This window comes from Podospora pseudopauciseta (genome assembly GCF_035222475.1).
Source record: "Podospora pseudopauciseta strain CBS 411.78 chromosome 7 map unlocalized CBS411.78m_7, whole genome shotgun sequence".
In the NCBI taxonomy this organism is placed as follows: Eukaryota; Fungi; Ascomycota; class Sordariomycetes; order Sordariales; family Podosporaceae; genus Podospora; species Podospora pseudopauciseta.
This window is the reverse complement of record NW_026946667.1, coordinates 1650216-1663525: the sequence shown is the minus strand read 5'-3', so window position 1 is coordinate 1663525 and position 13310 is coordinate 1650216. Positions and strand designations below refer to the sequence as shown.

At 53.4% G+C, this 13310-nt stretch overlaps 6 protein-coding genes across 6 annotated transcripts; 2 read left to right on the top strand and 4 right to left on the bottom strand.

Annotated features, from left to right (window-relative positions):
• The first annotated feature begins 122 nt into the window (after positions 1-122).
• PEX3 (peroxin) lies at positions 123-2266 on the top strand. The gene is made up of 3 exons (XM_062915799.1): positions 123-438; positions 500-909; positions 970-2266. Exons 1-3 carry the CDS (start codon positions 281-283, stop codon positions 2052-2054), a joined length of 1653 nt encoding a protein of 550 aa, XP_062761810.1. The 5' UTR covers positions 123-280; the 3' UTR covers positions 2055-2266.
• Positions 2267-2294: 28 nt separating this feature from the next.
• On the bottom strand, positions 2295-3431 carry QC763_708075 (uncharacterized protein; the record flags this gene model as incomplete). Its single annotated transcript, XM_062915798.1, has 1 exon — positions 2295-3431. The coding sequence occupies one exon, from the start codon at positions 3429-3431 to the stop codon at positions 2295-2297; it is 1137 nt and encodes a 378-aa protein (XP_062761809.1).
• Positions 3432-3720: 289 nt separating this feature from the next.
• Positions 3721-4731, bottom strand: QC763_708265 (uncharacterized protein; the record flags this gene model as incomplete). Its single annotated transcript, XM_062915816.1, has 3 exons — positions 3721-4484; positions 4547-4610; positions 4675-4731. The coding sequence occupies 3 exons, from the start codon at positions 4729-4731 to the stop codon at positions 3721-3723; spliced, it is 885 nt and encodes a 294-aa protein (XP_062761808.1).
• Positions 4732-5739: 1008 nt separating this feature from the next.
• On the bottom strand, positions 5740-7645 carry ERF1 (translation termination factor eRF1; the record flags this gene model as incomplete). The annotated part of the gene is made up of 4 exons (XM_062915815.1): positions 7333-7645; positions 7124-7208; positions 6946-6995; positions 5740-6876 (listed from the first exon to the last, which is right to left on the bottom strand). Exons 1-4 carry the CDS (start codon positions 7366-7368, stop codon positions 5740-5742), a joined length of 1308 nt encoding a protein of 435 aa, XP_062761807.1. The 5' UTR covers positions 7369-7645.
• A 228-nt stretch (positions 7646-7873) lies between these two features.
• On the top strand, positions 7874-8908 carry QC763_708250 (uncharacterized protein). The gene is made up of 2 exons (XM_062915814.1): positions 7874-8531; positions 8594-8908. Exons 1-2 carry the CDS (start codon positions 8136-8138, stop codon positions 8765-8767), a joined length of 570 nt encoding a protein of 189 aa, XP_062761806.1. The 5' UTR covers positions 7874-8135; the 3' UTR covers positions 8768-8908.
• On the bottom strand, positions 8883-13304 carry QC763_708240 (uncharacterized protein). Its single transcript, XM_062915813.1, has 6 exons — positions 13038-13304; positions 11626-12836; positions 11252-11496; positions 10942-11111; positions 10735-10864; positions 8883-10664 (listed from the first exon to the last, which is right to left on the bottom strand). Exons 3-6 carry the CDS (start codon positions 11477-11479, stop codon positions 9300-9302), a joined length of 1893 nt encoding a protein of 630 aa, XP_062761805.1. The 5' UTR covers positions 11480-11496; positions 11626-12836; positions 13038-13304; the 3' UTR covers positions 8883-9299.
• Positions 13305-13310: the final 6 nt, after the last annotated feature.

Genomic DNA, 13310 nt, shown 5'->3' with positions numbered 1-13310 from the left:
GCGGTGGATTGCGAAGAAGGCCCCCCCTGGGCTGGGCGTGGGGTAGATGCAGAGTGTCAAAGGGTTAGGGTTGACACCAGATTTCCTACCCCGGATCACGGTATCAGCCCTATCAGAACCGCAGAGCCGAGGTTCGCTCAGCGCGATTGGAGGCCCAGAGCAGCTGGTGTCGCGCCCCCGGTAGTGTAGACGTGCATCCCGTCAACCACATGCATAAGGTAGCCGTCTCCTGATTCTAAGGAGGAGCTGTGATCGAGCTCGAATCCCCCAAAACTCTGCCATGTTGGCCGCCACGAAGCGGTGGTTCCGCCGCAACCGAACACCTCTCGCCATCGGTGCTGGTGTTATCGGCGCCGGCTATGTTGTCACCAATTATGTCTTGGGCAAGCTCCAGGATGCGCGCGAGCGCATGAGCAGCGATCGCATCGCCAAGGAGAAGTATGCCTTCTCTCTGCCTCCTTGATGAACACCCCAATGCTGATGCTATCTGTCTGTGCAGTCTGCGACGACGATTCGAACAAAACCAAGAGGACTGCACCTTCACCGTCCTCGCCCTCCTACCTACCGCCACGACAAACATCCTCGAGGCGATGAACACAGAGAGAATCACATATGAAATCCAACAGATGAAAGGCTCTGCCGTAGCCAGGACGAAGAGCATCGGGTCAACAAGTCCACCCAGCCTTTCCGCAGAGACAGATGACGATGGAAGGAGCATGTTCAGCGTCAGTGTCACAAGTGACGCCGGCCTACAAACAAGTCAGCTTGCTGTCCCAACTTCCATAGCAGCTGCCATCTCAGGGGACGGCAATGTCCCTGTCGACGGTGCCCAAGAAGGCGATGCCCTTTCAGTACCCCCCAAACCAAAAAAGACTAAAAGGCAACTCTGGAATGACCTCACCATTAGCTGTACGCCCCCTGCCCACCCCTATCCCAACCCCCAATACTAACTCCCCCCTGTCTCTCCAGCCATCACCCGAGCCTACACCCTCCTCTACACGCTCTCCCTCCTAACCATGCTAACCCGCATTCAACTCAACCTCCTCGGCCGCCGCTCCTACCTTTCCTCGGTCGTCTCCCTCGCCACCGGCTCCGCCCAGCAAACCATCTCCCTCGAAAACAACGACGACGACGGCAACAATCCCGAGCACTATTATGGTTCCGACTTTGAAGTCAACCGCCGCTACCTCACCTTCTCCTGGTGGCTTCTCAACCGCGGCTGGGTAGACGTCATGCAGCGTGTAGAGACTGCCGTCCGCCAGGTCTTTGGCCACCTCTCCCCCCGCGACACCGTTACAATCGAGAACTTCCTCCAACTCACCTCCAACGTCAGAACCCTTGTGGAAGGCTCCTCTCCCTCCTCAGGGGTGGGCACAGCTTGGCTCAGGTTCCTCCTCCCTCCCGAAAAGCTTGAGGATTTCGTCCTTCGCGAATCAGGCATCTTGGATGACTCCTCCCCGTCCCCATCCCCAACTGGCGAAGACATCACCCCTAACTCAGTCCAATTACGCCGGTTGTTGGATGAGACAGCCGACCTAATCGACTCCCCCACCTTCTCCAGCGTTCTAACTCAGATCCTCGACGCGGGCTTTGATACTCTCAAGGGGCAGCTGGCCAAGGATGTGGTGGGTGTGTCAACCATAACAGAGGACATGTCCGGCTTCACGTCAAGAGCGGTGCTTCTTCCCAAGATCCTCTCCGTGCTTACGAGGCAGGCGCACGATATTGGGAATGGGATGCCGAACCGGTACTTGCAGGCGATGGAGCAGGTGAGGGATTTGGAGGGTTTTGCTGCGGTGGTGTATTCTTCCAATTGGCAAGCGGAGATCGCGCAGGATGAGGAGTTGGAGGTGCTGCAGAGGGAGCAGCAGAGGAGAAATGAGATCGTCGCTGGGGGTGGCGTAAGTGGTCTTGTGAGGGAGGAGGTCAGATCACCTGGGTTGGAAGGGTCAACCGTTGTGGGGGGTGGTGATGAGAGTGTTGTTGTCGTTGGGCAAGATCCGCAGGGGAGTTTTGAGGGGGCGTGGGAACGGGCTGTGAGTCCGCGGAGGTAGTCGGGTGTCTTGTGTAAGAGAGGGAAGTTGGGATGTACAATCATGAATGAGGGCGGTGGTTTTCGCTTTGATGATTTGTTTGTTTTTATATTTCGGTATTATCACTTACATATTACATGACATGGATACAACGGGTTGAAAAGAGAGCAAGACATGGTCTGTTATTACTATTAGCATGAAATCAAGGATACATCAAGGCACAGTTTTCACACATTACAATTTGTAACACTGTGTTGTCTATCACGACCCTATCACCGGCCTACCAACAACAGTAGCACTCCCCTTGACCGCCAACCCCCCCTCGATATCCTCAATCCAAACCACCCACTCCTCCCCTTCCCCACCCCCTTGACTCTTGGCCAAAGCACCACAAACCCTCACTTCATCCCCCTTAAACAGCGGCGCCAAGTTCCTATAGCTCATACTCTTTATCCACCTCCTCTTCTCCTTTCCACTCTTGTGCAAATAAGACGCAAGACCCTCCAACATCAACACCAGCGTCAAAGGCCCATGAACCAGCACATCCTTATACCCCTCCTCCACCCTCGCATACTTGCTATCAAGATGAATCCGATGAGTATTGCTCGTCAAGACAGAAAACAACGACAAAAACTGGGCATCCGGCCTAAGAGAAAAGGAAAAAAACGGTCTCCAAGGAACCTTGATCTTTTTCCTCTCCACGGCCTTCTTGTCACCCAGTCTCAGTCTCTCAACCTGCCGCGCCAGCTCCTCCTCCAACGGCCTCAAAAACACCAGCCTCCTCTTCTCTGTCAGCACCTTCACTTTTTCTTCCCCTGTCACAGCAAAATACTCCCTCCCCACCTCGACAAAAACCTTCCCCCCCTTCACCTCCACCCCCTCACTCTCAACCCACTCCCTACACTCCGCCTTTGTTTCCTTCCCCCCTTCACCCAGCAACATACACCCCATGTACTCCCTCTCAAAATCTACCTCCCCCCCAACCCACATCCTTCTTGCGAAAGGCCCCCCCGGGAAATGATACGGGTCTGTCCCGTCAGCCATCGGCTGGTAAGACGATATCTTAGGTTCAAAGTAAACCATGTGATACCCCTGAGGAAGCGGGTCACCGTCCTCGAAATCACCATGCGATTGGCGAAAGGCGGGGTTGGCGTCTTCGAGGGCGAGGGTGAGCTGGTCTGCTTTTGAGCGGGTGAGGGTTGCTGAGATGATTTTGGGGGGTTGAGAGACAAACTTTTGACGGGCGGAGGCGAGGTAGGATTCGGGGTTTGTCAGTGGTGGCGGTGGTAAAGGGGAGGAGGAGTATGATTTTTGGTCGTGAGGTGTGAGAAGATGAGGGAGCCGTGGTGGTGGAGGGAGGCGGAGGTGGTGGGTGAGGAAGGGGCGTATTGAGCGCATTGGGAGAAGTGTGCGATGATTGGGAATAAAAGACTCTACGGGAAATTGAGTTTGGTTGTGTATTTCTCAGGGTTGATGAGCTGTGTGTTAAGTCGATTGGTGTACATCAACCAACTGACGTTGAATTCACCAAGTGAGATAGGTATGAACCAAAAAAGAAGAGGGTTAGGGTTAGATGTGCCATTTCTTTGTCTGGTATACATTCCGTCCCCTTCTTCTCTCAGTTTACTTTCAAGCTTTCTTCCCAAAGATCTCTAGTATGTCTTCATGTCTTTTTTCCCCCTTCCCTCTACCTCCTCGCACTCTCCCACCCCCCCAGATACCTCCACCCCTTCGTCTTGCTCTCCAAATCCTCTAAAACCCCCTTCACCCTCACCCCCTCATCCACCTGCCCCGTCCCCTCAAACTCCACAAAAAACAAATACTCAAACGGCCTCATCCCCTCCCTCAACCCAGGAACACTATTAATGCTCGTCAGGTTCAACCCCCTCTCCCTAAAACACCCCAACACCTCCGCCAACGCCCCCGGCTCATCATGAGATCCCACACAAAAACTGACCAGATTCTTCCCCTTCCCCCTCCCCTCCCCCTTTTCTTGTTTCCTCCCCACAACAAAAAACCGAGTCTCGTTATCCCCCCTATCCTCAATCCTCTCCCCCAGCACCCCAAGCCCATACTCCCGTCCCGCCATCTCCCCCGCCACAGCCGCCCATCCCTCATCCCCCCCCGTCGCCACGATTTCCGCCGCCTTTGACGTACTACTAACCTCCACCATCTCAACCCCAGGCAAAAACCTCCTCATCCACCTCCCCGTCTGCCCAAACGCCTGCGGATGACTATACACCCTCCTCACATCCTCCAACCTCCCCCCTTTCTTCCCAAGCAAAAAGTGGTGAACCCCCAGGTACACCTCCCCGCAAACAACCACATCCCGCAGTTCATCCCCCCGATCAGCCAGCGCTTCCAGCGTCATTGACACCGGGCCGTGGGTGGAGTTCTCGAACGGGACGACGCCGTATTCTGTACCCCTGGCTTGGACCGTGTCGAAGACTTCTATTATATCATTAATATATGCACCAAAAAAAAAAAGAAAAAAAAAGGAGGGGGGGACAAACCGCGGATCGTCTTCACGGGTATGAGCTCATGCGTGTTTTCATCCGGAAAGGCCAATTTTGTTGCCTACCCCCAACCTGTCAGCTCAAGCTCATGAAATACAAAAATGGCATGACTGAAAAAGAAATACCTGGTGAGAATACGAAGCTACCGGCCCCAAAAAGGCAACTTTTGTCTTTTGCGCCATTGTTTAACTCTCCTCTGTTGGTAATGGTTGCCAGTTATGAGAGGGAGCTGAGTTCACTCCGATATAGCGACTCAATTGATATGTACAAACTCAAATGAAAAGTTTGACGTCCAACCTAAATCCGGAGAAGTTACCCACCCCTTGCGTGATACAACCACCACCGGCCCGGCCCGGCCGTCTCATAAGTGCCCCCGCCTTCCCCCCGCCCCCCGGATTCGATTCACAAAGTTTTCGAGTTTGAAACCCCGCAAACTTGTATTTCTACCGGCCGAGTTCGGTCTTTCGCTACACGGCCTTTCAAGTCACTTTCACTCATACATCATAACATCATACTCATACACAACAGAAGCGTCATCATACACAATAAAAGAAACAAAATCAAGTGACAAAAGAGTGTTGGGTCCCGCAAACTAGCTACATATCTAAGCCCTGCTTTCCTCCCGCGAATCGACAGTAGTAAAGACCGAATAGACACCCCGCGTGGCCCGGAATTGAAACATCAGAAACGAAATCTCAAATCCGGTCCAGCCTCGTGCCCCCAAGGTTTCCCCGAACCATTCCTCCTTGACCTGACGTGCCCTGTAACGAAGTGATGCCTTTTGACGAACTTGTCCGACTTCTCGTTCCTCTCGATTCTTCCTGGAGGCAGTTTACAAAAATAAAAAGGCCTCGGAAGCAAACTTGATGATGATGGATGGTGTCTCGAGAGCTGTCCTGCACACCTCCCCACAAAGGAGTGTCCAAAAACCAAGCCCCTCGACAACACACCCCCACCCTATGCAAAGTGGTAACTTAAGAAGCCGTCATTACAGAGCGAAGCGGGCTAGGACGCGACACCTCAGTCGACCCTGGGCTCGCCGTAAAGCCCTTCATCAGCCGCCGCTGAGCAGGCGGCAACTTCCCCTGGCTCCGTGGCTTGGCTTGCGGCTGGTCGGCATGCAGTGTCTCCGGCTCGGACGTGATGGCTTCAGTTCCGGGTCCCTCGCTATCAACGAGGGAATCAAACTGTCAATCGTCGTAGTACTCATCATCGTCATCCACTTCGTTCAACTGCTCAAAGTTGACCTTGTACCGGAGGATACCACCGATACCGCCAAAGCCCTTGACGAACTGGTTGCCCTCAGTCGACCTGTCCGAAACAAACTCGAGAGTGGTACCAAAATCCTTGTAGTGCTCGGCGATCCACTCGAGGAAAGACTCCTGGGAGACAACTTCCATCTCCTGGCCAGTCTCCTTGTCCATGAACCGGTCCCGGTTAGCCGCATCCTGCTGCTTAGTAGAATGAATGATAATCTCGGCACCATTGCTGTCCTTGAGGACCCAGCGTGTGACCTCGAGGTTCTCAAAGACAATCAAAGTCTCGACAGCACCGAGCTCCAAAGCCTTGAGGGTATCCTCAACACCGTAGCAGATACGGCCGGTATCCTGGCTGATTTCCTCAAAGTACTTGCCGATGAGCTTCTTCTCCTGAATGAACTTGACGTTGCCGAGGGTCTCAGAAGCCAACTCGATGGCCTGGTTGAACCCGTTCTCACCACCATAAGACACATCAACAACCTTGATGACCTTGGTGGCAAGACGCTGATCGAACATGTCGGAGGCGTTGAGATCGTTCTTGAAATCGGCAGAACCAGCAAGCACGATACCCATAACGTTGACCTTGTCGTTGGTGATGAAGTTCTGGACGGCCAACTCGGCAACCTTGCGCACGTAATTGTGACGCTTTTCCTCTCTGAGACGGGCGAAACGCAGAGCGGATTGACCACCACGACCGTGCTTCTTGGGAAGATCAACCGAGAACTTGTGAACAATGTCACGGGTGTTTCCACTCAGGGTGCCGAACAGAGCTCCGTTACCGTCCATGACAATGAAACCGAACTTCTGATCAGACTCGAGAAGCTCAGCAAGCGCCTCGGTATGGAACTTGTTGTCACAGAGGTAGAGCGAAGTGTTGATGGGCTTGAAGGGCTCGAAATCGATATTGACCTTACGTTCCTTGCCTTCCGAGGTCAAGATTTCACCGCAGTAGACGACGAGGCCATTGGGAGGGACCTTGTTGTACAGCTTGAGACGCTGCTGGGTCGAGGTAATGGCCGACAAGACAGACTGACGATTGACACGGGACTTGATGTTGGAGGCGGTACCCTGTGACACCACGCGTTAACTTTCCCCTGAGGCCATCAAGGTGCGAGGGAGGGTCAGAAAAAGACATACGTATTCTTCAGCCAACATCTTGGCCGCACGGGAAATCTGATCCTTGGGAGCTATCAAGAAAGTCAGTCACATGTTGCTTGGTGGCATTGAGTTCGGCTAAGGCATCGGCGGGCGGGCAGCCACACCAGGCCCGGCTGGGCACACGGGAATGTGCGAAGAGAGAGCAGTGAGCACGTACGAATAATGAGGGAGATCATGCTGGTGCCATTGCCGCGAGCGGCCTCCAGGCGCTTAATCAACTTCTTCACCTTCCATATCTCAATCTATTCATCATGATACGGCATCAGTAAACCAGACCCAAAGAAGCAAAAAATGGCGCGCCCCAACGGAATCGGCCGAGAGACAGGGTTGGGCAAGGTAAGGAAGGAGAGAGGTAGATGTGCTCACGTTCTTCTCCGCCTCGTTGGCGTTGGGGTCGCTCATGTTGAACAATCAACGACTGAAGCGAATCAAAACCCGTTAAAGTGCTGTCGAACAAGAAGGAGAAGAAAAAAAGAGACTGGAAAAAGAGAAGAGGAAGAAGAAGAGACTCGCCGCGCAAACTCCTTCTCCGCAAGGGGTTGTGGGAAAGCGAGCGGGGTTTGGGTTTCTTTGATTTTTTGGTGTTGGTTTCTTGGGGGCAGGGAAATCTCAAAAATTGGTGGTGGGGTTGGCCAACTCGTCAGGGAGGGGTTTCGCAGGGCGAGGGAAAGCCTGTAAAAAAGGCTTTTATGGCCTTTTAAGACCTGGCACATTGGAGCCAGCAGTGGCGCTCCTGACCCCACAAGTGTTGCCTGACCGCGAGTCATCATTGGGCGGTCAGCCCGATTACCCTGATTGGGTGTGGGGCATTTGCAGCTGTTACATGCTCTGACGCTGCTGACGCTGTATCATACAGAAAACCTGGGATTGTGACTTTGGACGGTCTGTCTGACACTGCAAACCAGGGAACTGTTTGGCTCTAACCAAGCGTCTTCACCATCGTCACAGCTATTGATTCTAGAAGACTTCCACGTGTCTTGAAGACTCATCAAGAAGAGCCTCAGCCACATCCTGTCAGCCTTATTTCCGGCTGACCCTTAGACAAGCTAGCATTACTACTACACTAAGCACTAATCCACTTAACTACTGACAAGTGGAACAAAGCTATGACCATCTTAGTATTATGATGCAACTTCCCCTATCCGTAGTGTAGTCCCGTGTCCCAATCAATGAACCCCCACTATCACAAACAAGCTCCCTTCTTCCCTCACACACGTCCATTGTTGTCCACCATGGCAGACTCCCTCCCCCTTCAGGTAGCCGAAACCCTCCAAACCTCGCACATCAACCCCTCCCCTTCCGCCGCCCACGACACCAACCCATCCACCGCCGCCTCCAAAAAGACTCCCGTCCACATCTCCTCAACATCAGACCCCGAAACCGACCTATCCGACCTCTCCGACGACGATGAAGACTACCCCCATTCCTCTTCCCGCAAAATAAAACCCGTCTCCCGCCATCACCTCCCCCCGCTCCCCGACCTCAGGTTTGAACAGTCCTACCTCGCCAGCATCAAAAACGCGGATACCTGGTGGAAGATCGCTCTAATCACGGCGAGGGATCAGGTGAGCTCCAGTCGGGGGGAATAGACGGCAGGGGGGAGTGGGGCTAATGGGGGACAAAATAGATGATCATGCCTCTCGTTCAAGGCGTTGCTTACAACCTCGCGATTTGCGGTTGGCAGCATTGGAACAGAAATGCCCAGCTCAGCGGGCAGAGCCTGGGTGCGCGGGTGAGGCGGTGGTGGTGGGGTGTGAATAACTGGCCGATTCCCGGGGAGAGGGGGTATAAGAGGAGGTAGAAGGGTGAATGGTACCATGTGAGAAAGAAGGGGGAGAGGTTTTCATATATAATAATGACACAGGCGTACAACACACGGCATTGCACGGAATATGGATATCGGTTATCTTATCGATGCAAAGTCAAAGAGTTCAACAGTTATTTCTTGTTGCGAAGATACATGTTCTCAGTGTTCTTTCTCTTCCTAACAAGAATAGCCATGCAGTTCGTAGAACATAAAACCAGCTAATCAACATACTCAACCCTCCCCCCAACACCAAGCTCTTTCTCCATGATAACCTGCGTTTTGACCCAGCAACCCCGCTGCCTGCCCGACTGTATGACATAAACGGTCTGAAATAAATAAAACAGCTGAGCCGGCTTCCTTGAAAAGGCCTCCAATAACAGGCGATCACAGTCCTGAACGATTTCATCTACCAAACGCCTTCTCCTTTTTCTCCCGCCTCAGGAGCCACATACACCGCCATACCGCAATAAATAATCTCCCAAAACCCCCCCCAAGTTCACCAGCCGGCCTCCTCGATGACGTCGCCTTACTCGATGTCGCCCACGGCTGGTACAGCCTGCGCCGCAGCCATTGGCGGCTGCGCTGGCTTCTCTGGACTGCCCCGGAAAGCCAAAGCCGTGGCTGGCCCGCTCGAGGGCGTGGGAGGAGCCGTAACCTCATCTGTAGTCTTAACCTCCTTCTCGCCAGATTTGTCAACATTAGTCTCCGTTTGGGTCTGAGGTGTCGAGGCGCGTTTGGCTGGGACGGCGATAATCTCCTCAGCGGCCGGTGGCTCTGGCTCCTCTGGCTCATCCTCTGCGCCAGTCGACTCGGAGCTCTCACTCACAACCACATTCCTGCGAGCTGCAGCCCTGGCGTTCTTTGGTGAAACAACCACGGCCGGGCCAGGAATTTGCCACACCTTGTTGTTCTCATCAAACGCAACTCGGATCGGGAATTTGAAGATTTTGCTGCCGGGTTCGGCCTGATCCTCCAAATCCTCGTCCATGGGCGAATCCTCCTCGAATTCCTCCTCGTCTTCAGACTCGTCTGGGATGTCGGCCTCCTCCTCTTCGTCATCCCCAAAATCAGGCTCGCTTCCGTCTGACGCATCCGACTCGAACTCCTCGCTCTTTCTCTTTTTGCTGGCGGCCCAGCCGTTTGTACCGTGATTGACAGCAGCAGAGCGTCTAGGGCGTCCCCTTGGCCCAAGCTCATTCTCCTTGTTCTCTGTGTCATCGCCCTGAACACTAGTAGCCGCGCTCGGAGCTTCGCTGGATTTCTCTGCGTTGAGTCTCGTAGGGGCTCTAATCTGGCGCCCGCTCGCAGTAGTGACTGGACCACTTGGCTCGGCCGGTGTGTGGTTTCGTGTGTTGCGAGTAGATCGGCGGTTGGTGGAATCGGTAAGAAACTCGGCCTCGTCGTCGGAATATGTGTACTTCATCCTCTTGCCTCTGGTGCGGCCCTCATAGAGAGAGAAACCAGGCTCTGGCCGCCTGAACCGTTCCTTCTGCATCTGGCGATACTCTCTGCGTCTCCTCTTCTCCTCGGTAGCCTCAAATCTAGGAATCGCATTGAGAATGTTCTTTGCGAACTGCCTAGCCTTGGGCCCTCCATCCTGAGTCTCCAACTTGTTGGCTAGAGCCTGAAGCTCCTCAATGCTGCCAGCAACGCTCCACCAGGTCCGGTGAACACCGGCTGGATTGCTCTCCCTGTACACACGGAAGGAAGTGTCGTCGTTGCCCTCAATTAAGAAGTACCGGCGCTTGTCACCGTCTCCGCCCCACACCTGAACGCTGAGAGGAATGTTGCGATCATCTTCGTGTCGGTTCTTGTATTGCTGGTTGATCATTGACTTGATCGCATCGGAGGAGGCGAGCGACCATTGAATAAGCGTGCGCAACAAGGTGAGCTGCAATTACAATGGCGAGAGAGATTAGCAAAAAAAGCAGATCACTGCAGACTTCAGAGCTAGACCATACCCGTTGGACTGGCGTCATGGACGCAAACGTGGCACCCCCAGAAAGCGGGTTTCGGCTCTCCCAATCCCTCGCCCACTGTCCCTTGTGCGACTGAACAGCCTCCTCCAACGCGCGATTGTAGTGGCCAGGCCTATGCACCGGATGAATCAGCGGTTTGTTCAGATCAAATAGGTTTTCGATAGCCTCCGCAGCTTGGAAATGACGTACTTGACATCCTGCTTCCTGTTCAGCAAAAGCCCCAAGATGGCGCACAAAAAGTGCTCGACGCGCTCGCCAGGAACAGAATCGACGACATCGCGCTCCAGCTCTTGCGGTCCAAAGTTCGCCATACTTTTGGGGAAAGCCTCGCTGAATCGGGCGCGGAACATTACGATAAACTGTGAGCACACAAAAAAGTCAGCTTGGTCCCCCACATAGCTGCCGCGGGACAGCTATCTAGCCCTCGCAGGGGGCACGCTGTGCGCGATCTTTCGCGTCGCAACGCTTCAATGACGCGAATGATGCCAGAAATACGTACAGCGATGTCGGGGTTGTCAGCTAGCACATATTCGTGTGGTGGCGATGGTTCTCTTTTGGGTCGGGGCGGTGTCTTCTCCTTGGGCTCCAAGGCAGGGTTGCGGTCGATCTTGTGGAAGAACTTCAGAATGCCCTTTTCCTTGGTCAATTCGAGACCAGACTCATCGTCACTAGGAGGCGCCGATAGCGATGAAATAGACGAGAGATCTGAAGAATCGTCGTCGGCCATTTTGTTGAGCGTGAACGCTATTGTCGGTTAATGGGCGTTTGCTGAGGTGGGTGGACGGTGGCAGCAAGCGCAAGTCGAGAGACAGGTGTGGAGGTTGTAGGAGAGAAAGATGGAGGAAGGTCGATCGGCTGCAAGAAATTACGTACCGGCCGAGCGATAATGGCCAGGGCCCTCCCAGCCTACCTTGCTACTTTCACCAAGAGCCCAAAGAACATGATAGGTTGGCTAACTTAAAACTAAAGGTTACCTCTGGGCCTCTTGCTCCCAGACAAGCTAATATATCTTGCATTCTCCTCTTCAGGTTGTCTTGCCGTGGCAAGCACAGGCCCGGTTTGTCCACATCCCTCGGTCTGCCTGCTTGAAGCTCATGGCACGAGCCAGTCTCGCTTCCATCACCACCTTCCATCACCATCATTCTACTTGTCCTGAACAGTGCCCAGAAAGCCACCAAGAGCCTCTCACTGACGATACCCTCCATCCAACCGAAGACGATTTGTGACGAGGAGGTTTTTCATTGACCGCTCATTGTGCCCTACCCGTGAGGCACGAGGCTGGATGGCTGGTCTGTGTGATGTCCGAGGTAGCCATTGGCTGCGTGTGTTGATGTTATGGTCAAGGGGTTGACTTGTACACCCGGCCGGCAGCGGGTAACGGTGGGTTTCGACAATGCCCAAAAGGGCTCGCTCGCCCTGGAAGCTTGTCCAAATGACCCGCTCCTCACATTCCGCCTCAACCCTTGGTGTTGTGGCCCAACCAATGCCAACTTCTTCAACCACGATATGCTCAGATCAGCTTCGAGTGTTTTCTCACCCAGCACCCTCCCCAGACGGTGTCCTCTTCCTCATGAGACGGCAAACAGCCAACGAAGGGACCCCCACCTTCAAGACCAGCAACTTTGCGTATTCCAAACCGTCGAATAGCTTTTTCAAAAATCACGGGAAACAGCAATGAAGGTATAACTGGTCATCAGAAAGGAAACAGGATATGACAGAACGCTGATAAGCCATCCCACACTGGCTTTCTGGTTCGACCAGAGTCTTGTACATAAGACCAGTCTTGCAGAAACCTCGAGTGAGTTGGCTTGCAATCAATCTGCCGGGTTGCGGAGGAGTCCGCGTTTGGTTTGGTGAATGTGAGAGTGGTCTCCATCACCACGGATCGGGCTGCACTCCTCGATCGCTTGATCGTGGTTGATTGACATAAAACGCGCCGCAGCTCTCTCACTGGCAGCCGGTCCCACACATCAAAACCCATGGAGTAGCAATATGCTCACCCCCGGAAAAAAACATGGCGATTCGACAGAAATGCGCGCAACAGCCAAACTGTTGGCTCTTTTCAAGGCAAATATATCTTGCACCTACAGCGCCGTTAGCATTGAGTAAAAGTGAAACCATGAATGTGACGACAGATGGAATGCAAAGCGATCCATGAATAGTGTGTAAGTTAAGTCAGCAGTCGTGCTGATGATTCCCTGCGTGTTTGTGCTGTCATTTTGATGATGTTGGGCGTTCTGGAGACGAGACGACGATGATGGGAGATCACGGTCGGCGGCACTCGCCCCATCTTGGAGGCACTGCACGTACTGTGCGAATATGACACCAACTGCTGGTATCTGACACTGTAGGTGCTCTGGGCTCGCTCGTCTATCAATCAAAAGAGTGAGACGAGAATGGGGTCCTGCCATGGGCACATTGGAAGAGGGGGATGCTTTGTTCAAGAAATTTGGAGTGGCTGAATGATGGTATAATCTTGCAAGTGAAATACGAGATATTAAACTCGATATGCTATAAGTTTTGCAGCTAGATTGTTGGGACCTTGCATCTCGAATTCA

Excerpts from the sequence above, each read along its gene's own strand:
- QC763_708240 (XM_062915813.1), bottom strand. The coding sequence starts at position 11,479 with ATGGCCGACGACGATTCTTCAGATCTCTCGTCTATTTCATCGCTATCG. Across the intron at positions 10,865-10,941 it reads AACAGGAAGCAGGATGTCAA|GCCTGGCCACTACAATCGCG; the intron begins GTACGTCATTTC and ends TCCGGTGCATAG. Across the intron at positions 10,665-10,734 it reads CCATGACGCCAGTCCAACGG|CTCACCTTGTTGCGCACGCT; the intron begins GTATGGTCTAGC and ends TTGTAATTGCAG.
- PEX3 (XM_062915799.1), top strand. The coding sequence starts at position 281 with ATGTTGGCCGCCACGAAGCGGTGGTTCCGCCGCAACCGAACACCTCTC. Across the intron at positions 439-499 it reads GATCGCATCGCCAAGGAGAA|TCTGCGACGACGATTCGAAC; the intron begins GTATGCCTTCTC and ends CTGTCTGTGCAG. Across the intron at positions 910-969 it reads GAATGACCTCACCATTAGCT|CCATCACCCGAGCCTACACC; the intron begins GTACGCCCCCTG and ends CTGTCTCTCCAG.
- QC763_708250 (XM_062915814.1), top strand. The coding sequence starts at position 8,136 with ATGAACCCCCACTATCACAAACAAGCTCCCTTCTTCCCTCACACACGT. Across the intron at positions 8,532-8,593 it reads TAATCACGGCGAGGGATCAG|ATGATCATGCCTCTCGTTCA; the intron begins GTGAGCTCCAGT and ends GGGACAAAATAG.